This window comes from Bactrocera dorsalis, chromosome 2 (assembly GCF_023373825.1).
Source record: "Bactrocera dorsalis isolate Fly_Bdor chromosome 2, ASM2337382v1, whole genome shotgun sequence".
NCBI lineage: Eukaryota > Metazoa > Arthropoda > Insecta > Diptera > Tephritidae > Bactrocera > Bactrocera dorsalis.
The window spans coordinates 97,281,427-97,306,731 of record NC_064304.1 but is presented as its reverse complement, the minus strand read 5'-3'; the positions used below and the strand labels follow the sequence as shown (position 1 = coordinate 97,306,731).

General features: G+C 34.7%; 3 protein-coding genes across 14 annotated transcripts in view; 1 reads left to right on the top strand and 2 right to left on the bottom strand.

Annotated features, from left to right (window-relative positions):
- Positions 1-25,305, top strand: part of LOC105231640 (low-density lipoprotein receptor) — a 368,088-nt gene that overhangs the window by 153,218 nt on the left and 189,565 nt on the right. For 3 of the 12 annotated variants that reach the window (XM_049449550.1, XM_049449549.1, XM_049449547.1), the window contains exons 1-2: positions 17,358-17,570; positions 23,651-24,405. The exons of 8 other annotated variants lie outside the window; for them this stretch is intronic. In XM_049449550.1, the coding sequence (XP_049305507.1) occupies positions 24,285-24,405 (121 nt within the window). In that variant the 5' untranslated portion in view covers positions 17,358-17,570; positions 23,651-24,284. Of the gene's footprint in view, positions 1-17,357; positions 17,571-23,650; positions 24,406-25,305 lie in introns of those variants that run through there. One more of the 12 variants, XM_049449548.1, reaches the window with a different exon arrangement.
- LOC125776579 (organic cation transporter protein-like) lies at positions 21-2,704 on the bottom strand. Its single transcript, XM_049449555.1, has 6 exons — positions 2,562-2,704; positions 2,027-2,213; positions 1,331-1,589; positions 861-1,278; positions 295-801; positions 21-222 (listed from the first exon to the last, which is right to left on the bottom strand). Exons 1-6 carry the CDS (start codon positions 2,702-2,704, stop codon positions 108-110), a joined length of 1,629 nt encoding a protein of 542 aa, XP_049305512.1. The 3' UTR covers positions 21-107.
- LOC105231638 (organic cation transporter-like protein) lies at positions 8,867-12,786 on the bottom strand. The gene is made up of 6 exons (XM_049449552.1): positions 12,450-12,786; positions 11,962-12,148; positions 10,366-10,624; positions 9,888-10,305; positions 9,304-9,810; positions 8,867-9,234 (listed from the first exon to the last, which is right to left on the bottom strand). Exons 1-6 carry the CDS (start codon positions 12,605-12,607, stop codon positions 9,120-9,122), a joined length of 1,644 nt encoding a protein of 547 aa, XP_049305509.1. The 5' UTR covers positions 12,608-12,786; the 3' UTR covers positions 8,867-9,119.

Genomic DNA, 25,305 nt, shown 5'->3' with positions numbered 1-25,305 from the left:
AAAACAATGCGCCAGTGGGCAAATTTAAATCTACATATTGCTTTGCAAAATTCCATTTTCGTTTAATAAAATATTGAACAGACATACACACTTGAACAGCTCTACTATTAGTTGCAAATTTCAGCATCTTTTTGCTGCTGCTTCCTGTCGAAGCATGGGAAGTAGTACCAGCGTTGGTGTCGCGCAAACTCCTCGCCATCTTTCAAGGTCTGTGGCAATTTTCTGTAAACACAATAAATTCGAATATGAAATATTGAGATAATCTCAAATACATTTATATATTCTGCTACATACTGATTTAGAGTTTCTGGCAACGCCAAGCATAACATCGCACCCAACAATAATAAAATGGAGATACAAATGGACGGCAGTGGTTTGAAAAAGTGGCCCAAATATATTACATAAGAGCTAAGGCTGGTGAAAGCGAAGCCGGCAACATGTATATTCGCCATTGCGCGACCACGCACCGAGGTTGGTATAAATTCGGAGGCATACTGCGCTTCCGCCTCATAGCTTATCACAACACCATAACGACCGAGACCGACCATAATAGCGAGGGTGATCGCATGTTGCTCGGTATCAAGTGTGGCAATCAGAAATCCAGTAGTGGCAACAATTACGGCGCTCAGCAGTAGCGTGCTGAAAGCCATACCTTTACGACCGATGCGATTCTGTAGCAGAATAATGCTACAACCGCTAAAAATATACACCACCGAAGTGGCTGAGAAAAGTAAAAACGGTGAAGTGCCCATACCTTCCATATTTCTACTGATCACATCGAGTGCGAGTGAGATGATTATGCTATAAAATCGGTAGAGGTGTTAAATGATTAACTCGTTTAATGCTTATGTAGTACTTACAATTTCAGCACTATTATAATGGTGAATTTGCGTAGGCGTGGTGTACGGAACATGCCCCAGAAAGTGTCTTTCGTGGCAACGAGTTTGTGCTCGTCGCCCGCCTTCTTCTGATAGTATGCTACGAATTCTTCGAATACTTCGTCTTTCACTTCGCGTTTGTTTATTTTGGCAACACGCTTCAGACATTTGACGGCGCGTTCATAGCGTTGTGTTGTAATCAGCCACTGTGCGCTCTCACAAATCAAAAATGGAAAAACGAATACAATCAGCGCAGGCATAGAAGCGATGTACAGGTAGAGGCGCCATGAACCGGACCAAAGTGCAAGCCATGGTGTGAATACCAAGCCGGTAAAATAAAACAAGCCAGTAATCAGATTCAGACCGAGCGTGCGCTTCCGTGAACTCAAGTATTCGAATACTGCAAGCGAAAATAATGAAAAATATAGAGTGAGTCACTGATTTTAACTCACCCATTATGTACATAAGGTAGAACAGCGTATCTGTAGATAGGCCGGAAATGAAACGGAAGAGCGCAAAGGTTGGCAAATTATTGGCAAAGCTTGTTAGGAAATCACCTAAAGCACCACTCAAAGTTGTGCAAAGCATTGCAGGTAGGCGTCCGACTTTGTCGGCTAAGAAACCGAAAAACATTGTTCCTGTAACGGAACCCACAAAGTACAGCGATTGGCCTACTGCCGACTGGAAGGCGTCATCACATACCCAATTGAGCTGAAAGCATAAGCGTAAAGAAGCTTTACTTTAGAGTTAAAATTATACATAGAGTATGGCTTTAGGCTTAATTTTTATATTTTCTTTAATTATATGTAGAAAAAATTGAAGTTTGAGCCGCGATATAAGGTCTATTGTGCTGTCACCGCTCTCACAACAAATCACATAGCCTCGGCTTATTGATAAGTTCCAATGTCCTATTCAGGCGACGTGATCCCTACTTTAAGGCCTTGATTTTGCTTTTACAAAATGTCATGCAGCCTAGCATGAGATACTCTTGGTAGTTTACACGAGAAGCTATAATCATATTAAATACTTATTTGCTTCTTGAGTTGCAGTGCCAACACAAAAACAGGTATATAACGAGATTAAGATTGCCTCAGATCCATAAAATGTTTAGTTTAGTGAGCTACTTACATACTATGTATACTACATACTTCTGTGGTGATGGTCCGATATCCTCTCTCATATTCATAGATCCACTGCTGGCATTGTCCCACTTCGGCAACAATTGGCATGCCATCGACAATATCGTCGAGAAGTGTGCAGTGTGGACTCGGAGTTTGGGCGTAAATCGCGCGAATTTCATCAAAACTAGCGTTGGCCAACTTCATGTGATAGCACCTGGTTGAAATTCAGAAACATAGGTTCAAATTAAACACATAATTAAGTATGCTACATGAACGATTTTAGACTAAAAATAGGTGCTGAGAATAAGTACCGGGCAGAGAACTGTGCTTCTCGACCCTATACCGATTTATATAAATTTAATGTTTTCAGTAACCTGCAAACCACTTTAGAAGACTGCTTGCACTTTTAATGAAAATGAAGGCGCTTTCTTATTATTTAACTGTCCATACTTCAAATTAAAGATTAAGTATTTAAAAAAAATACTTTTAAATTTTTGTTTTTCACCACTTCCAGCACTAACTCGATGAATATTCCAAAAAAAAAGATCCGTTTGCGACTCACCAATGCTCCGGTGTAAAAGTAATCAGGATCTGCGAATAATAATGCATCGACGAAAGAATATTCACAATTCCGAAACATAACAGTATAATGTATTGAAAACATCCGAAACTGTCACACCTCTCTAAAACAGCATCAAAATCCATTTGCATTTTATTAAAAATTGTAATGATTATTTTTACTAAATTATATGTTTTTGAAGAAGTTAGAATTTGTTTCATAAAATCTTTACTAGCACTCGACAAGCGTGCACGCCTTCGCTCTATCTATGCGGTATGCGGTCAGTTAGGCAATATATCCGAAAGCTACCGGAAACTCTCAAACATCAGCATCACCTTTTATACTTTTACAGTACACTTACCGAAATGCAAATAACAACAAGTACTGCGTTTGTCAATATCAACAATGACCAAGTCGATGCATAGTGTTACGTTAAAAATTACTTTTATTCTATAGTTTGTCACGATGTTTGTAATGCAGAAATTTTATTTTTCGAAATTTTCACATTTTTGAAAATTTTATTATTTTTTTAAATTTTTATATTATTTGAAATTTTCATATTTTTAAATTTTTTTTTATGTCTTTCGAAATTTTAGTATTTTTTTAAATTTTCATATTCTTCAAAATTTTTCATACTTTTCAAAACTTTTATTTTTTCGAAATTTTATTATTTTTAAAATTTTCATATTCTTCAAAATTTTGCATACTTTTCAAAATTTTAACGTTTTTCAAAATTTTTATTTTTTCTAACTCTTTATATTATAAAAATTTTAATTTTTTTCGAAATTTTCATATTTTTTGAAATTATGTTATTTTTCAAAATTTTTAATATGATTAGAAATTTTTATGCTTTTTAACATTTTTATACTTTTCGAAAGTTTTTTATTTTACGTTATTTTTCAAAATTTTTAATATGATTCGAAATTTTTATGCTTTTTAACATTTTCATATTCTTCAAAATTTTGCATACTTTTCAAAATTTTAATGTTTTTCAAAATTTTTATTTTTTCGAACTCTTTATATCATATAAGTTTTAATTTCTTTAGAAATTTTTTGAAATTATGTTATTTTCCAAAATTTTTAATATGATTAGAAATTTTTATGCTTTTTAACATTTTCATATTTTTCGAAAGTTTCTTATTTTTCGAAATTATAAAATTTTTCGAAATTTTCATATTTTCCAAAATTTTATATATTTCTAAATTTTATTTTTTTTTTCGAAATTTTCATATTTTTCAAAAATATTCATATTTTCAAAATTTTTAATTTTTCGAAATTTTCACATTTTTGAAAATTTTATTATTTTTTCAAATTTTTATTTTTTAGAAATTTTCACATTTTTGAAAATTTTGTTATTTTTTTTTAATTTTTATATTATTCGAAATTTTCATATTTTTTTAAAATGTTTATATTTTTCAAAATTTTGATATTTTTTAAATTTTAGTTTTTTCGAAATTTTCATATAATTTAAAATTTTAATTTTGTTTTCCTAATTTTCACATTTTTCGAAATTTTGTTATTTTTCGAAATTTTCACATTTTTGAAAATTTTATTATTTTTTAAAATCAATATATTTATCGAAATTTTCATATTTTTTAAAATTATCGTATTTCTCGAAAATTTTTTTATTTTTCGAAATTTTCACAGAATTCTCTAAAGTTTTCGATTTTCTTTAAAATTTCATCGTTTTTAGAACTTTAACATTTTTTCATATTTTTCAAAATTTTTTCAACATTTTCATGTTTTTCAAACATTTTAATATATTTAAAATTTTTCATATTTTTTGACAAAGCCAACACACGGTGCCTATCCGATAAAAAAATAAAGTTGTTGCTGAAGCACAAATGTTACGTAATGAACAATAGCTGACTTGACTTTTACTTTCGGCAACATTTCTAAACTCATCGCATGTGTGTAAGTGTATGTGTCTGCGCTTGTGAATTAAATGTATGCGCGCCTATTTACTAAGCAGTTGATGTAATGCTAAACAAGTACTTCATTTATCTAACAACTCTTTATTGTAGAAAAGTGCTTGTTCGGCTTTATTTTTGTTTAGCTTAAGTCTGAGCACATGTTCTAAGTCTAAATAAAGTATAGAACTCCCAGTACTCGTCTGCAAGCAACTTAAAAACTGTATGTCTAGTTATGTTAGTAAAAGTATAAGCTATTAATAGTTCGCTTTTCTTCTAACCGACTAACCGTTTTGATTTTGAAGCGTGCTTCGTTTTGCTAACTTATTGTAACGATTTTGGTAAAGTTAGTCGTTACTTATAAAAATTTACGATATACGACAAATCTCCTGATCAAAAATTACCCGAACTGACAAATACTTAATATTTTCAAGTGTATTACAACAAATTTTTATTATCGCCTTCAAAAAATGAAGAATGTAACACCCGGAATGAAACAATAAAACGTCCTGACAAAGTTGCCCTACAAACTGAACAATCATAATCAAGTGCTTGTATGGAGAACTTTTTTCATTTGAAGAGGTATCTTCCCAAAATTTGACGGATGCGGTGACAGAAATCAGCTCCTATCTATAATTATACTATATCGTGAAGTTTTATAAACAACTATTATATACTTTTAATCCAACTTTTCTTAAAGTGATTCTTACCTGTGCTCTCTCACGCATTTAATGTTACCTTAAATGAAATTATTTCACCTCATCTGCCTCGCATTGCAACACAGCTACTGTTGCTATTTATTCAGAGTGCTCTAACTGTTGTGAGTGCATAATAAAAATGCATAAGAGAATGCAAATGTAAAAATTACTAAGTGAAGAAGTATGTGTGCAACATTGACACATTTTCCGGTTCACAACCTTCGTTGCCACCTACCACATTTCAGATGCATACTATACATGCATACAGATTATGTAGGTGGAAGATGTATGTGTTTGTTTATGGTATATGTATGTGTGCATGCTTTGAATTCCTAATGTTGCAAATAAAGCTGGCTGCAAGGCAAAGCAATATTCAGCTGCATGGCGCGCACTTGGCACTCAGCAACCATTGAACTTGACAAATTTTCACATTGCAACGCGGCAACAACAATGCATGTTTACAAACGACACACATATGCGAAAGACTAACTTTTGAAATACGCAAAAAATGAGGAAAAACTGTAAACAAAAACACATATAGTCGCGAATACATACACCCTGCTGAGCGGCATTAACGCGCGTGTATACTTAAGCGCCGAAAAGTAGGCTACCCACCGTGACATTTTAGTGAACAAATCTACCTTTTTACGGTTCACGAGCGTAGGCAAGCAAACTGTCTATCTTCTGACGTTGCTGTTTACTGCTTTGTTTGCATGTATATGTGTATAAGTATATACATATAAGTGCGTCTGCTCCACGTTATTTGCCGTCTAAGCACTTGTGTGTGTGTGTAGGTGAGTGTTTGTTTGTTATGCCGCCACCGTCATAATGCTAAGTAAAATATAAGTACAGTGAGCGTATGTGTGCATTGTTGTTGCTATGCATCGACATCACCTTCCTCCCCAAGTCATATGTAGGGCATAATTTTGAAAGTGTTGTATTTGCATAACCGATATGTAAGCGAGTGAGTGTAGTATTCACATCTTTCAAAGACTACATGTGTTATGTTAGTGTGTATTCCATATACAGTTTCAGTGCCGTTTTTCCCGCCATTGGCGCTCTTTGCATTCTCCCTGTATACACTCTCTCCTATTTAAACATTTTCCTTCTTACTCCTCTTTATTATTTCTTTCATTTAACGAATTTCAAAGTTGAAGTGTTTATTTGCATACCTTTTTTGCGCTTTGCCTCGTTAAATTTGTGTAGCTATATGCGTACATGCTTCCATGCATTAGGTGGTATTGGTAGCCACTGCAGTGCCACACTTACACTACAAGTCAATGAAGGGTTGAGGTTGAGCAAAGGAATGTGAAAAAATTAAGTGATAATATAAATAAAAAATGTTTTCTTTCAATAAATTCCTCTCTTCTGGTTTCTTATGCTAAACACGAGTATTAATTGGTATTAGAACTTATAAATATAGCGTAGTCGAAAAAGTCTTTTCGTATTTCTAATTAAATTTCAACTAATTTTTTTATATTTATAATGAATTTTAATGAACCGAATACGAGTATGTACAATTTTTGTAAATAACTTTATGCAATTTTTCAGCTGGAGAGACAATTCCATCAGTGTTAAACTTTTCTGGATTTTTCGGCGAAAATCTACGATAAGTAATTTTCACAGGCTTCTCTTGAAGCCAACTTTACTCCATTAAGGGAGTTCTGCATTGACCGAAACAAAGAATATTCCTATGGTGCAAGGTAAGGGCTATATGGTGGATGCTTCAAAACTTCCCAGTCAAGCTCTCCCAGTTTCTGCCGAGTCATCAAAGATATGTGTGGTCTACCGTTGTCCTGACGGAAAACGAAGCCCTTTCTGTTGATCAATTCTGGCCGTTTTTTTCGATTGCTTCAATGTCATCAATTGTTGACGGTAAAAATCAATTGTTCGGCCAGGCTGGAGCAGCTCATAGTAGATGATTCCTTTCAATTCCCACCAAACACGCAGTATAACCTTTCGAGGCGTCAATCCTGGCTTTGCGACCATTTGTTGAGCTTCACCACGCTTGGACCATGATCTTTTTCGCACATTATTGTCGTATTTGATCCACTTTTCGTCTTCTGTTACCATTCGCTTCAGAAATGGTTCGATTTCATTTCGGTTCAGCAAAGAATCGCAGATGTTAATTCGGTCGAGACAACTCATGTGGTACCCTAACATCGAGCTCCTTTTCGTAGCCACCCATTTTTAAATTTTTCGAAACCGTTTGATGATAAAAGTTAAGTTCCTTGGCGATGTCATGGCTGTTTATGTGACGGTCCTGGTCAATCTTTTCCATAGTTTCATCGACCTTTTCAACGATAGGTCGACCAGAGCGAGATGCATCTTTCACATCGATATTTCCAGAACGGAAGCGAGTGAACCATTGTTGTGCTACACGAACAAAATTTTCGATTTTTTTTTTTAATAAAGGTTAAAATCCTAAAACCTTTCCAACACTATATGGTATGACACAATGTGATTGTACTAAATAGCACTTGAGATATGCGACTGCAACTAAATCTATTGACAAAATACGAAATTCGACCCATCTCACTGTCTGTTTTACAAAGTGATTACGATTCGTAAAATGGACAATTGACTTATATTCGCCACGCTGAGGTACCTTATAAGCTTGACTTGAATACATATCATATTTTCCAAAGCCGAGAACTCGATCGCAATGCAAAATTGATTGAGAAAGGTTATACCAATTTTGGCTATATCATCTGTCTAAGATACAGATTTCAACCACATTTTGTAAAAACTGGATAATGGAAAAAAGTGGCTGGATATTTCTACCTCATACTTCTGTATACAACTTGAACAACTTCCGTTCGAAAAGATGTTTGTAGAACGTCCGGTAAGATATTCTACTATTGCGTCAAGTTGGACTTTGCTAAGAGCAGAAGGTCAGTAGATATCTTGGGTTCTCTAGGCGGAAATGATCTCACAATCGCAAAGTTGCTCTCTTGGCCAACTCACCGGCTTTGCAGTTACCTGCGATTTCGTTATGATCTCAAGTGAGGACAGACAGTCCTTGCCTTGCTTTTATTTAGTGAGCTCAGCGCTAGTATTGCCGCTCTGCTGTTAGAGTGAATGTTCACCTGAAAGCGGCTGTGCTTCATAGCAACACGTTTACTGCCACCTTGCACTACCTCAGCCTAAAGCTAAGATTGACGAAGAACTCCTTACAGAAAAATTCCCCTCCAACCTTCCTTCATAGCTTCCTTGTTGTGAAAAAGTTGAACTCTTCTCCACAGATTTTTCCCCGCCACATGTCCTTCCTCCGTATTTGAGCTGAGAAAATGTCGCCACGAGTAGCTTTTGCAATGCAGTGATCCATGTTAGATCAATGGCAGTTAACTCAGTAGTATTTTCGGGCAGTAAAGAAGGAATTTATCGCGCTGGTTCAAGAAAATAAATAAATGTCTATTAGAGTTCTTTAAACCTCTGTCCCGAAACTTTCATTTTATATGAGCATAGAGATTCTTAATCACTTTCAAATTATATTTCTAAGGAAGTTGTAGCCCTCAATGAAACAATGTGATATTATAGGTACTTTGGCAATTAATTCATCGATTGCGCGTGGCTTGCGGCAAGCTTAATCTAGTTTAAGTACAATATGAGAGGATTAAGAAAATAATTTGCTCATCGATTATTGAACATCTGGGCTGTTAGTGCGATTTTTCGTATACACAGTGAGAACTATTCAATATGATTTTACAAAATTTTTTGTCAACAATTTATTTTTTAATAAACAAACACAAAACTTTTTCAAACAACAATATACACGCTCAACAAAACACATGATTTCAACAAAAACTTCATAAAGCTTGGCATATCTTTTATGTACATATATCCTATAAACTAACTGAAAGCAGTCACCTTTCTACACAAATTTCAATATGAAATTCCAATTTCATATTATAAAACACTAAACACACATACACACTTGAACATTTCTACCCTCAGTTGCTAATTTCAACATCTTTTTGCTGCTGCTGCCTGTCGAAGCATGGGAAGTAGTACCAGCGTTGATGTCGCGCAAACTCCTCACCATCTTTCAAGGTCTGTGGCAATTTTCTGCAAGTACAGCAAATGAGAATATGTAATCTCAGACATATATGTATATTTATTTATTATGGTACATACTGATTCATGGTTTCTGGCAGCGCCAAACACAAAATCGCACCCAAAAACAATATTATAGCGATAAAAATGGACGGCAGTGGTTTGTAGAAGTAACCGAGGTAGATAACATAAGAGCTAAGGCTGGTAAAACCGAAGCCGGCAACATGTATATTCGCCATGCCGCGACCGCGCACCGAAGTCGGTATAAATTCAGAAGCATATTGCGCCTCCGCCTCGTAGCTCACCACGACACCGTAACGACCAAGACCGACCATAATAGCGAGAATGGTCGCATGCTGCTCGGTATCAAGTGTGGCAATAAGAAATCCAGTAGCGGCAACAATTACAGCGCTCAGCAGTAGCGTGCTGAAAGCCATGCCCTTACGACCGATGCGATTTTGGAGCAGAATAATGCTAAAACCGCCAATAATATAGACCACCGAAGTAGCTGAGAAGAGGAAAAATGGTGAGGAACCCATGCCTTCCATATTCTTACTGATCACATCGAGTGCGAGTGATATGAACATGCTATAGTAAAAGTGCAAGGGAAAAAGAAATTAAAGAGTTAAAGTATTAGTTTATATAAAACGTGACATATTACTCACGATTTCAGCACCATTATAATGGTGAATTTGCGGAGACGTGGTGTACGGAACATGCCCCAGAAAGTGTCCTTGGTGATCTTCAACTTGCGCTCATAGGCCACTTTCTTCTGATAATATGCTACGAACTCTTCGAATACTTCGTCTTTCACTTCACGTTTGTTTATTTTGGCAACACGCTTCAGACATTTGACGGCGCGTTCATAGCGTTGTGTTGTAATCAGCCACTGTGCGCTCTCACAAATCACAAAGGGATAAGTGATAGCAATCAAAGCCGGTACGGAAGCTATGTATAGATAATTACGCCACGAACCGGACCAGAGTGCATACCAGGGTGAAAGCGCCAAGCCGATGAAATAGAATACGCCGGTGATCAAGTTTAGGCCGAGCGTGCGCTTCTGTGGACTTAAGTATTCAAAAACTGCAAACGAAAGTTCGTTTATGAACAATACATATGCAGACTGAAATTCTAACAACTTACCCATTATGTACGTGAGGTAGAATAGCGTATCTGTGGATAAGCCGGAAACGAAACGAAAGAGCGCAAATGTTGGCAAATTATTGGCAAAGCTTGTTAGGAAATCACCCAAAGCGCCAGTAAAAGTTGTGCAAAGCATTGCAGGTAGACGGCCGACTTTGTCGGCTAAGAAACCGAAAAACACTGTTCCGGTAACGGAACCCACAAAGTACAGCGATTGACCTACCGCCGATTGAAAGGCGTCATCACATACCCAATTGAGCTGTAAGCATCAACGTGAAGAGTTTGCATTAGTGTTAGAATTATATATGAGTTATAGTTTTAGGTAAAATTTCTGTAGGTCCTTTTCAGAATGTTGGTGCATAACCGATTACTATTGCCTGCAATTAAATTGAAACGATGGAAATGCTGTCTTTTAAAAACGCAGCTGAGTCTAAGTTTACTAAATTGAATTTGCACTTAAGATCAAGCATACGTGGTATGTAAAAAAAAGAACAAAGAAAAGACATTTATGCATTCGTCTACATTAACGTTGTCGTCTTTAAAATGATCCCTATTTGATATCATGCACTTCCACCAGCACTTCTTCAATCGTAAAAAACACTTCTCAATTCTTGGTATAACCTTAAGCTCTTTAGTGATTTTCATCTGTCGTGTCAAATGACGGTCCTTTAAGCTTCTTTTTATTTTTGTAAATTGAAGGCAGTCCTACAGAGGCATGGTACAGCGAATATCGAGGCTGAGCCATCATTACAGGACTGTTTTTGGCAAAGAATTCACAAACAAACAGCGAAGTGTGAGTTTTTAATAACTGAAAATCTATATCGTATCTGAACACCCAGTTATCCTCGAATACTTTCACTTCATACCGGATCATATAGATCATGGCGTTGCCAAACTGAACTCTGGCGGCTCCTTCTGCTATATACCGACGATGGAGCTACGGGTGGGAAGAAGCCGTTAAAGACGGGCAGTAAGCTTCTTTTCGGATGGGTCAAAGCTTGCGGGGAAGGTTGGTGAAGGCATTTACTATCGGGAGCTCTCTATCAATTCCAGTTTAAGACTTCCTTACAGTGTTTTCCAAGGTAGCAGTAGATTTGTTGCTGCGGAGTGCAGCTTCCTTTAGAGAAGTGATCATTCACTCAAATAGCAGAGCGACGATACTAGCCTTAAACTCATTCACAGTGCGTTCAGAGTTGGCGAGGAGTGCCTAACTTCATCAATAACATTCAGTGTGTGAAAAGACTAGTGCCGGGCCATAGCTATCGGTAGAATGGAAGCGTGTCGGTGCTCCAGTACCCTCGCGTGTTCTACTACTGGTTAGCTGGGATTCGTAAAAAGAAGATGTGGAAACAACTCCACACTTCCTTCTTGACTGTCCCAGGGTTTCACAAATCTGTAAGTCCGAACACAGGAGTTCTTATTTTCTATGACTTCACTAAGGACTACATATACCAATCCACGTGCGATCATCGATCAGCCATCTAACCTAACCTAACCCGTTGTTTTCTGAACATATTTCGATTTCGTTATCGCTTTTGAAAAATAAATATAAAGATTTAATTAGATATGCATATATGTATTATGCTAAGTACTTACATCTGTGGTGACGCTCCTGAAACCTTTTTCATATTCATAGATCCACTGCCGACATTGGCCCACTTCAGCAACAATTGGCTTGCCATCGACAACATCGTCGAGTAGTGTACAGTGTGGACTCTGCGTTTGGGCGTAAACCGCGCGTATTTCCTCAAAACTAGCGTTGGCCAACTTCTCGTGATAGCACCTGGTTGGAATTCAGAAACACAAGTTCTTATTAAAAGCTAAAAGCAGTACTTTTGCACACTTTATAACAGTAATTACCAAAGCCACAACTTTTTATTCGTTCAAAGCCGTTTCTACTTCATTCGTTAACAATTCGAACGCTATTATTATTTGTATGCACATCCTAAATTCTCTTACTGTTCATACTTCATTGTAACGATTTAAGCGTGTTCGAAACATACATAGTTTTCGTATTTAAGATTTTCGCACTTGCACTTCACTTCTATGAATTTTTTCACTTAACAACTGCCTCTGTGACTCACCAATGATCCGGTGTGAAACTGATTAATGTCTGCGAAAAATAATGCATCGACGAAAGGATATTGGTGATTGCGAAACATAACAAAATGAGATATTGAAAACGTCCGAAGTTGCCGCACTTCTCCAGAACAGCATCAAAATCCATTGGTGGCAAACCCATTTTGATTTTTTTTTTCTGTTTTTTTCACAAATTTAGAGATGGTTTTGTAGAAATTAAAATGTGTGCCTCACAACTTTTACTGGCATTCGACAGGCGTGTACTCCCGCGCGCTAACTGCTGAGTATATGTTCAGTTAGGTGGTACTTCCGTTTGGCACCCACACTTTTGAATGACACGATCGGCTTTTATACTCTTATGCCGGCTGTTCAAAGTTGTTGCGTAAACAATGGCGCTGCTGACGCACAGTGTTTCGCGCATAGTTGATGTGTGGTGTGAGCAGGTGATTAGTGAACTATATTGCCCATACAATGACCTAAAGTTGAAAAAAAAATATAAAAAATGGCAAAATGTCTGCTTAAAAAAAGTTGAGTTGTTTGAAAAAAGATCTCTTTAAAAATAAACTGTTTTTGTTGATCTAAGAAAGTTGTTGCCAAAAAATATTTGAAATGTTTATTTAAGATGCACACCTGCGCGAAATTTTGAAAAATTCGATTTTTATTTTTGTTATTATTTCGATTGTTTTTATGTTCAAAAATAACATGCTAAAATTTCAAATCGATATCTCAAATAATTTTTGAGTTACAGCCATTTAAAGGGAAGCCGCACAGCTCAAATTGTTTGTTTTTAAATGAGAATTTTGGCAGCCCGAAAACGACCTAAACTTAGGGTAAAATTAAACTATTTTTAAAACGCCGGCATTTTGCCAAATTTTAGTTCTGCTTTTTGATCGTAGATCATAGTAGGGAGAATAGCTTCTAGTTTCACAATATTTTTGTAAGTTTTAGCCATCATTCAAGCACCTGTATTTAGTGCCGTTGAAGATCTCTTACAATTAAAAAAATATTTAATTTTTCCTTACAAAAATTTCACTGAGTACACTTGAAACATCTGAAACAAACGCAAAATGAAAAAAGAAATTTTAGTTTAAAAATTTTTCAAAAATTTTACAAAATTTTATTTTATTTTTTGTCAAAAGCGACACACTGTGCTTATCCGCCCGAAGTCAAAAAACTATATATCTGTTTGTGAGGCGCTAAAACCAAATGTCAACTGAAACAAAAGACGAAATCAAATAACAACAACCAACATGACATTCACTTTCGCCAGCGTTTCTAAGGCGCGACATTAGCAAAATCCCAGCGCTTACTCACAATATCTAAACTGGGCCGTGCGATTTCTGTGTATGTATGTAAATGCAAGCGAGAGCATGTATATTTACCTGGCAGCTGATTTAATTCGAAATAATTTATTGACCTGAGAACTCTTAGCTGTAGAGCAAACGTCTATGATTTTATCTACCTTGGTGATCACGCTTATCAGTTAAAATGCAAGTACAGTTATTCCCATGCTCCCTACTATTATACTATTTATAAATAGAACGGCTAATTATGTGAGTAAGCATGCTAACAATAAGTCGCTTTGAACCGGATTTTCGGCATTTTTGGACGCGTTCAGACATCGAAACATGCGCCATAGTTTGTGGTAGAGATCACAATGAGAAAAGCGGAGGACAGCGAATCGTTCGAATCCGATCGCTGTGTTGAAATTTGATTTAGCTGTCATTTTTGAAATTTCTTCAATGCTTGCAAATACAATTGTATAGAAGAGTGACTGAGAACATATAACAGAAATATTTTGGAAAGTGTTTAAATGGTGACCTAAACTAGCTTATGAATAAATTGTTTGGATATAAGAAGTATTGTGATATGAACTGAAATGGCATGGCTGAAAATTATAAGAATGAGATGCCGCAGTGTGAACCCTATCAACAACACCATGCGAGGATTTGCCGATACTGAGCAACAAAAGTTTCGTTTTTAAAACATTATTGCCGTTATTCTTATTAACAACTTTCACACACACATATTTGCATACCTACATATGCATGCATCTATTTAAAGCAAATTTTTGTGAATTACTGCTGCTTGGTGAGAGAAATTGCGAGAATTATGTGATGTGTGCACAAAAAAATACAACAACGGCAGACTAATCCCAAGAACTCTCCCTTCATATGGAAATGTACTGAATGCTATTAAATGGTGCTTACAAGCCACCATATCACTTAAGCCGTATAATCTAGCATATTAAAGCGGTAAATATTTTTCAATCCAACGCTAACTGTGTTACCGTTAATAGCGTTATTATTTGAGAAAAGCCATCATACCAACATCTAAAGCGCTAATATGCGGAATATGTCGAGCCATTTGCCTCGAATGTGGAAACTGTACATTTGACTGCTTTGAGCACAAACGAAGGAAAATATTGTACAAAGAAACGTACTATAATCAAAATATAAAAAAATTAGAAAAATAGTGATCTGTATTCCACTATTCCTGTTTTGTAGTTTTTTTTCTTGGAAAAGTAAGTAAAAGTACACCGTTTATATAAAATGGTCATGAAATGATCGTCTGTACATGGTTCGTGGCAATTCAGCCATAAAACCTTTTCAGGGGCTTTTTTGCCGAAATTTCCTATGAAAATGGAAACTTATATGAAGGGAAATGGGCAGCTTACCATCTGACAACTGGTCACCTTCTGACAACGCGCTTGAAGCAAATTAGGTCTCAACAGTTGTTAGTGGCTTGTTTTTTAGAGAATTTAATAAAAACAATTATGAAAAAATATTTACTCTAGAATAAGTTTGTAATAAGCAAAATAACCAAGTCTAAAGATCTAATGACGCAAAAAAAATTTATATCGCAAAAAATATTATTGAAAGGGATTGAAAGATGATAGAAAAAGTTAAAAAATGTAGCAGCAGCATGCTTTAGAAGATGTATTAAAGCATTCTCTTCAAGGAAGAACACTGAATCTTTCAGCAATATTTTGCCCCAGCACAGAAGACAAAAACCGCACAGCAGTGACTTAAGGATTACGCTTTTTGATACGCTCGAAAGTTAACTCATTTATTATTACATAAAAAAATAAAAGAAATTCATGATTATAAAAGTTTTTTCGGCAGTCAAGACTTAAGCAATCACTTAATAGCTATATTCCTGGTTTCATAGCTGCAGCTGATTGACCGTATGGCAGTCCAGATTTGAGTACAGTGAAATACAGTTTGTGTTCAGGGCTCGAGAACAGGGCATGCGCATATGCCACAGAAGTTTGGACAGGCTCAAAATATCTTTGGATCGAACGCCAATACCAATATAAACTGTGCGTGCTGCTATCGATTAGTGGCCGAATTGTTTCAGGGTTTATATGAAAGCAAAATGTGATCGTTTTGAATACGGTTGAACGGTGGAATCATCGGTCCATATTTTTTCATAAATGATGCCGGCGAGAACGTAACAATCAATGGCGACCGTTTTCGCGCAATGATAACCGACTATTTGATGCCTGAAATTGAAGCTCGTCATCGCGGCGATAGTTGGTTCCAACACGACGGCGCCACTTTCCACACATTTCATCAGTCAATGGATTTATTGAGAGAACACTTCGGTGAGGACATAATTATGGGCCGGTGGATTGGGAAGTGGGACAATCCCGCTTCGATTCAGGGCTTGGAGCAAAATATCATGCGTGTCAGTTGCCAGTCCAAATGCGCGAACGACTCATCGAAAATTGGACTTAACGGCTAGACAACTGAGACGTAGCCGCGGTCAGCATTTTCAAATAGATAATCTTTAAAAAATAAATGCAAAAAATCCTCTTTCGAATTAGAATAAACCCCATTAAATTTGAAGTTCCTGTGTTATTTATTTAAAAAATAAGGAACCTCATAGTGGATCACCTTAATATTCAACAATTATGTATTTTCAAATTAATACTAAAAAAATAAATTTTTGCTTTTATTTTCAAATTTATCAGACACTAAAATTAATAGTAATGTATACATATAAATTTTTATTTTTAACATTTCCATGTATACGGTGAAAAAAATAGCATGCGACATTTCATGGAGAAAAAAATCTATCGCAACTGACACGATGATGCTCTGCAGACATTTATCTCATGAGATAAATAGAATTGCATTGCTTTTGCGCAACATATTTTTTTTTAAGCAGAGCATAAAGAAGGAGAGTCACTAATAACAGAGTTCGTGAGTAGATGAGTGTGAGCGCAGCGCAACAAAGCTCCGACAAACATGTAGAGATAAAAAAAGGAAATTGGAACAAAACGACAAAAACAACAATTGTTCAAAAACCGACGCAATTGCTAAAACAATGACAACAATATACGCCGTAGCCACACAACAGTGATATGAATAAAACAACAACAACCAAAAAACAGTAAAACAATAAAACAACGACAGTTAGTGCACACATCGACAATGGCCTATCAGCAAAAGAATGCTGCGTCGGCAGTGACGCCGACACACACAGCAAGCACTGCTCTTGAATTGATAAGAAGCACAAATACAAACGCATACATTCATACGTGCATATATACACTGGTATAGTTTGATAGCAGTGTTGTTGTAAAAAGTAATTTTTTTTTTCGCCCAACTCGCGCGCATACGACCATATCCGCTCACAAAGTCATACATTGGTTGCTGCTTGCTCACATACACACACACACACACATGGGCGCTCACCACACAGCGCAGAGTTTGTAGACTTTTTGATGCTCATTTTTGCTGCTGCTGCTGTCACAGCATCCTTATTTGCAGCGCTGCCTCTCTGGCTACGCGGTGCGTAGCTTCGTAGATTTACTGGTCAGTTGGATGCTGCCGATGCTTGCGTTGCTGCTGCGCTGCCACTCATTGCATCGCTGATGCTGCTGTTGTTGTTTGATTTCGTGTAACATTTAGTTAACAGCGAACTTTTAATTGAGACGGACGTGCGAAGCGCTTGAACTTTATCGCGATTTCACAAAATCGTCGATTGAGAAAATTTTATGAAAAACAATTTTTCGTTTCGTTCATTGCTAACAAATTCTGTGTTTCAGTCGAAATTTAGAAGAAACCGAACCGAAACCGAACTTAATCTAACTAAAATCAGTTTAATGAAAAGAGAAGGTATAAAAGTGTGTCCAAAATCTGTGTTTTGTGAAAATCCGATAGTGTGCCAGTCAGCAAAGTCATTGCCACGTATCGCATAGTGTTGTTGGGCATGCGTATGCACGTGTGTTGATGTCAACAAACATAATACTCATTGTTTGGCAAGAATTTGCTTGCTTGCAGATTTTATGCTGAAGCTGCCTCTGTGCATGTAACATGCGACTTTAAATAAGTTGCGAAAGTTTCTAATTTTCAATGCAACAAATAAGTGAGCAAATTGTTTATAGTACGCGTATGTGGCGTTAAATTAATGTTTTGTGAAAAGTAAAAGAAAACTATAAAAATGTGTGTATAAAGCAAAATTATTAGAAAGATTTAAAATAAAAACTTAATTTTTTTTTTCAATTGCCAACAAAAAATTGTTTGTGAAAAATTGCATATATGATTTAAATTTTTTAAAATTGTGTAATATTATATGTATTGTAAAAAATACCACCAAAAAATTAAAAAAAAAACATATACATACATATGTATGTATATACATAGTAATTTCGTAGACTGTGCAGTTTATTGTTTGTGTTTTTTAAGCGAAATTGAGATTTTTTACGCGGTGCAACTGGTAACGCTTACAAAATTCTAAACCAAATTAATTTACATTATTATTTTTCTTAAGCATAAAACTAAATTATTTTAAACTAAGCTAAAGTGATATTGAAAACAATTAATTTCATTAATTTTTTCAAAATCGGTTTTGAACTTAACTGATTTTTTTTATGTGTTAGTAATTAAGAATTTGCATCATCTTCAATTTGAAGTGTGCTTCATTTTTATAAAATTCTCAAAAATTTTGGCATTTGCAAATAACATAAGCGAATTAATAACACTAGTCAAAAAAAACTGAAATAAAAATATTATTAATTTTTACTACTCAATAAATCTGAAGAAAAAACTTGCGTTTTATGTGCTAAGTGGTCTGTGAGTTATTTGAGGGGTGCTGCTTACGAATTTGAGTTCCAAAAATTAGCCAACATGTACAGTTATTTTTGTTATTTTAGTAAATATAAATGGTGGTTATTTGACACCAACACCCCTTTGACTAAAACACAAGAAATCCCACGTGTTAAGAAATTTTTAGCAAGCCAAAATCAAGAAACCGCTTCTAACGTCACAGTCGCAAAATGCTTGTAAACTAGTGTAATCACAAGAAAAGTGTTTTCGAACTCCTTAAACAAATTTTATATAAAGAGAAAAGAGTGGGTGGGAAATTAAACTTCGTTTTACTTTTTTTTTAATTTAGAAAAAATATATATGTATATCCCATATCCCATGAAATATCGCATTTCAGTGTCTTAAATAATTTTTAAAAAAATTTTGGTAATAAACTATTTTTTATGACGCTAATTGCTCTTCGAAATGTGAAAAAAATATATTTTTTTTATTTTAATTTTATTGTTTATTATTATACTAAAGCAAATTAAAAAATTTAATTTAATTTAATTAATTTAATTTATTTAAAATTAATCGAAATTTAAATTTAAAAAATTTAATTTAGTTAAATTAATTAATTAATTTAATTTATTTAAAATTTATTTCTTAAATTATATTTAATTAAAACAAAACTGTTTTAATTTCTTCTATTTAAGTTAAATTTTTTTAATTTCATTTAATGTAAAATAATTTTTTTTATTTTCAATTAATTAATTTTTTTTTATTAAATTAAAGTTATTAAAAGAATTTAATTTACTTAGAATTTATTTTGAAATTTTAATTTATTTCTTTCCTGTGAAATGAGAATTTTTGTGCGTATTATACACTTCTTACACCAATGGGCTTGCATGAAAAAATTGTATAACAATTTTTCTTCCAAATTTTTTTTCCATAATTGTATTGCCTTTTTGACCACAGAATTCTTTATAGAAGAATTTGTATCTAAATATAGCTTTTCTTTAAATTACTTTTTCCTACCACATTATTACGTGGAATTTAACGCTAGTGCCGCGCCTTGCCGCCTGAATGTAGACAACACGCGCCTTATTACTAGCTTACTCATACGTCGGTTGTAGCTGACGCTGCCATTGACGATGTCAGCACAAAAGCAAACACCAACACCAACACCAACATAAATACAAATACAGTTATTGTGCCTGCCAAATGTGCGAGTGTTTTTATGCTCAGCAACGCACTGTATGCGTGTCATTGCATGCTTTTGGGCGCACGCGCTGTGCAAACTGCTTATGCGTCATGGCGCTCTCCGCTGTAAAACATTTCACTGCAAAAGTCTACACACAGTTAACGTGCACTGTTAAGCTGCTCAACCACTCAGCCTCTTGGCCACTAGCGCAACACAACTTCTATAAATATGTATTCGGTTTTTTATATACATATGTATTTGTAAGTGTATGCGTCAAACTGCTGTACATGTGTGACTTATTTGTTTGCTTAATGGCGTTTTAGATGCCGTTATTTCGTGCCACTGCTGGTTTGCCGTCTGCAATACGGCTTATTTGTCCGTGAGTCCAGCGTTTATCCATATGTTAGCCGTGTGTATGGCTTCTCCATCTGTTTGCCTAACTGTCTGCGCATATGTTAGCATTTATTTCGATGAACCGTTATAATTTAATATGCAGGCGGTTGACACCGGTCAGCAGCCAAGTTGTATCATTTGTCAGTGTTAAATTATAATTTCGCATTAACTGCATTTTGTAAACATTCAGCCTTTTGCCAATCTTATTGTTGTTATTTCACTACTTTCTTTACTTCCACTTCTGCTTTATAAATTTCCTTAACGTTTTAAAAAAATCTCATACTTTTGTAACAACCTCTTTCGTCTCGTCCATATTTATCATTATCATCTCTGCTCAGTGCATCAAAATGAAATTTAAAATGTTTCCCCGCTCCCGCCGCATCATCGAGAATCAATTTCCGCCTTTGCACTGCCTTCCATTGTTGTTTTAATTTTTTCATTATTTATTTATTTTGCTGCTCCGTCGCCACCAAACATTACTGTAGCGTTGTATTGACCTTTACCATCAATTGCACAAAACTTGCTGCCTCGGTGGCTACAATATTATCAGCAGTCAGCTTTTCTACGCGCAGCTTTTTCATCTGCCTCTCCTCTTCTCTGCCACTTTGGCTTACGTCGTTATTTTTTATTATCATTCCTTGCCTCTTCTTTTTCACTTTCCAATTTTGCAGCTGCTCATTATTATTAATTGTAGCTGCCAAGTGAAAGTGATGTCTGCTCCAGATGATTTCCATATCTATATTTCCGCTGAAGGTCGACTTTTAGGCGCGCAAAATGGGTAGCATTATTTTTAGTGCTAACAAAAACTCGGAAGAAGCACATATATACGTATGTATGCGATAGATGCGGTTATTAGCATATTAAAGCATTGTGTAAATATGTATTTGTGTGAAATGTTAGATATGCAGTAGTGAAGGTTTTCTAGGTTTCTAGGTACAATACTTATATGTTCATGTACGAATGCCGGTTAAACGAAAGTAATTTGAAATTCAACACTTCTCATGAGCATGTTTGAGAAAGCTTATGATTACTAAGTCATATTATATATACATATGTAGCATAAGCTTCCGTTGTCAGATATAATGAATATATAACCAATATATAACTAATATATAACTATTTTATAACCAAAACTCAAATTTTCTGTGAATATGAGTGATTTGTGTTATATTGTTTTCTCTTCGCCCTGCCAACTTACGAAAAGTGATATTAAGTTATTTTGCATTTTAGGTGACGATATGCAGAAATACAATAGTTCAGTGGTTTCTAATTGAGAGATAGGTTTACATAAATATCATAGGCTGTTTAGAAAATTTAATTCATCAACAAAACTCTGTGTATTTGAATACGTCTCGCATAGAGTTTTATTTTCAATTAAAAACAAACAAAAAAATGGGACTCATATGTCAAATGTAGCGCTTGTGGTTAATTCGTAAGAAGTACAATGCAAGTAAGGTTAGGTTAGGTGTCTGCTCCGCCAAGTTGGCGCTCTGTTACCTAGCTATAACTGTGTGCTCACAGCTGCTTCGACAACACAATACCAAATTTATTTTACTTCATGCGATAATACCGTCAAATGCAGACAATTGTGTATATACTTGTATTTACTATACTATCGAATACTATTAACCCTCATTATGGTAGTAAATGGAGCAGTCAAAATTAGGAAACTGCACAAGAGAAGTTTTCTGCATTATTTTTCGAACTTTAGAATTATCATTAAAGAAATTACGGCTGCAAATTTGGCTGTTTTTAATGCTGCCGGTTGTTGTCCAGGCTATAAATTTGGTTGTGTGCATTGATAAAACAGTAGTCAGCTTATTTTTTATTTTCCTGAACAAAAGAATCAATACGAAACAGGTTATAACATATTATGCCGCATAACAGTATTATATACGAAAATTACGCGAAATCTGCCAAATCCAAGCTTTTGCTTCAACTATGTATATATTTTTCGTTTAGAAAGCAATATTTTTAAAAACATGCGAAATTTTTTAAGATCCATTTCTTTCATGATAACAAAAGTTGCTTCACTCAAAATGACTTCATTCACAAATTAATGATCCCACAGCTGTCGAACATATACACGCGACTTTTGAAGGTTAGAGCTAACTAAAAATATGGAAGAAATTCAAGTAGCGCCATCTATGTGTCAGGCCGGGTACTTTTCAATTGAGCTATTAGTTTTCAAATAAGAGCAAACTACTTGTATTTAAATTGCAGCCATCATTTAACGAATATTCATAAGCAGATATTAACATAATTTCAGGAATGCTTGCAAATAATTTTTTCTCTCACATTTCGTTCGAAGTTAATTAAGCATTGATTTTATAAATAACACAATTAAAAAATTGTTTAACTGTCGTCCAAATGCATTTTTGTTTTATTTTATGCTCTCATTAGCTTGGCGATGGCAATAAAATTGTAAAAAATTCCACAATCAATTAATAACAATGTAATTGCTTCACAATTTATAATTTATGCTGCTGTAAACAAGTGTTGCATCAAAGTAAATGTGAAATATGCGTTCAATTTAGCACAAACAATGCGGCGAATTCTTTTTTTAGTAAAGTGCCCTGGGCGCCAGTATGTATGCATTTTTTTATTTATTAATATTTTTTCAACGTATTGCGTATATTTACTTTGAGTACTTAATTAATAGTTAGCGTTAATTATCGTGCTTAAAAATTTTGTTAAATTCCATCGGTGAAATTTAATGGCCGATAATTTGAACGCAGTGTTCCTAGATCATAGAGATGAACAATAAAGAACCATGTATATTGTTCAGCATAGCGCTACCATACAAATTGATTGATTAAAGTCCAAAAGTTTTATGGAAAATTTTTCATTTGGCAATATATCTTCACGACAGTTGAAACATATTACTGTTCAAAGCAACGAATTTTTGACTGAAAATTAATACATTTTTAAGAGCTGAGAATGGTTTTAACTCGATTTCCATTAAAACTACCAGTTCTTTAGAGAAAGTTATATGCCAATGTTGTTGCTAATGAAAAGATATATAACTTTTAAATATACACTTTTTTCCTATAACCTTAAAATGTCAGTAATAATCCGGTTTTTGGCTTTTTTAGTTTTATCTTGTGCACAATTTTTTTCAATCACGAAAGTTCTTGTAAACTTACCTTCTTGTTTGGGACACAACATACTTTATTTTTTTGATGTAATATTTTTTTTTTCTCTTCATATGACCTAATATCCGTGAAAACACTAATTTTGGAACAAAAAATATCAAATCAAACTTTCAGATTTTTTGTAAGTATGCATAGATCTAACGATTGCTGCAATTCTTCTATTTGATGGTATTATGAAAATATATATTACTATGGTAAATTTTCTCAGAAAACGCAAGACCACGGTGCCATTATTAATATTATTTTCTCTGTGTTTCATAAAACGTTTTTTTTGTTGCTGTTTTTTTTTTAAAAAGTGCTGAATTCTCTGGTTAAAATGTTTCATGTGCCAAATTTTGTATTAAACGTTAGTGTTCATTTTTTGACTCTTCCTTTTGCTGAATTTTTTCTGCATTTTATTCATAATTATACACTAATAGCATCATTTTAGAAGCTAAAAGCAAACGTTATTTGAAAAAAATTATAATTTATACAGCGGTCAGTTTTAATGGATATAAAAACTTAATTAATTAATAAAGCGCTTATGACTTATATACACACAAACAAAATTAAACTTAATTAAACTGAAAAATTTGCATACTTTTTGGCGCAAAAAGTCTTACAATACAAAAGGTGTTCAAAAAGAGCGTGAAAAAAGTGGAAAGCGTGCAATAAAAAAAAACAAACAAACAAAAAAATATGAAAATACAAAAACAATAAAATAACGCGTGCTATAAATATACGAACTGCAGCCGAACAGCGCAGCCGTGTAAGCGTAACGAGAGTATTGCCAAACCTTCATTTGAAAAAGTATACAACTGAATGTGCGACAAAAGCACCCACTCTCGGTTGGTTTTATTTAATTTTAATTCGTAACGGCTTTTTTAATTACACTTAAGCCCGATGTTATAAACCACACGGGTATCAAACCGGTAATACAGCGTGCAACAAAAGCACTAATCCACAAAAAAGGCAAATTGTAACTTATTAAAGTCGACGCCGTCAACACGCGCTTCATTTTTTGTTGTTGTAGTTGCTTCTTTTTATTTGCTGCCACACACACACAGGCGCATCATGGGATTAATAAGCTGTTGCCTCTGGTGGCTGCTACTCATTAATGGACTGCTGCAGCAGACGACGCTTCACAGTGCGGCCTTTGTGGGCGCATCGCTGATTGGACCGTCACGAGCTAATGGTGAGCGCCAATAAGCGTTGCTTAAAAAATAATAATTACTTTTGACATATGTATATAGTTATAATATATATAAATATATATAATTGTTTGCGTTTTTTGCGGCGCAATCAAAATTACTTTTAATTCTGTAAATTTAATCATCCTATCATTACGTGAAGAGAGGTTGTGGGAAAAAACGCTCTGCCTTTCAGCAAAAAACTATGTTGCAACTTTGTTGCAACATGCATGTATTTAGTCGCGTAAATGTTATAAATAAAAGTGTGCATGTGTATGTGTCACACCTACACATGCATACATAAAAAGCTGCTGCATAAGTTTTTTGCGGCCATAAATTAAACAATAAAACCCGCATTATATGATTTTCGACATTGTAGCGCAAATGAATTATTTTTTTTGTATTCATGTAAATGTTTTAACTTTTAATTTGTGTTCGTTTACACAAAAATGCTGTTTACGCTGCAATTTATGGCAAAAATGTGCTGTATTTTTTTAAAGGAATATCAGCATTGATTAAATTATCAACCGGAAACAGGAAAAAATCAAAAAAAAAGTTAAATTCGTTGCATTTGCATCGAAGTTAAAATAGCTCAATGCCCAAAGGAAAAGTTGCCATACAAGAATTTGATTGTAATTGGTCAGTCTGTATGGCAGCTATATGATATAGTCGTCCGATCTGAACAATATTTTCGACAATTGTATCCTAGCCTTGGGAAATAATATATGACAAGTTTCGTGAAGATATCTCATGAAATAAAAAAGTTTTCTATACAAGCACTTGATTCCGATTATTCAGTTTGTATGACAGCAATATGCTATAGTGGTCCGATATCGGAGTTTTCGATAAATAAGAGGCTTCTTTAAAGGAAAAACAAGTGTGCAAAATTTCAGATCAATATCTCA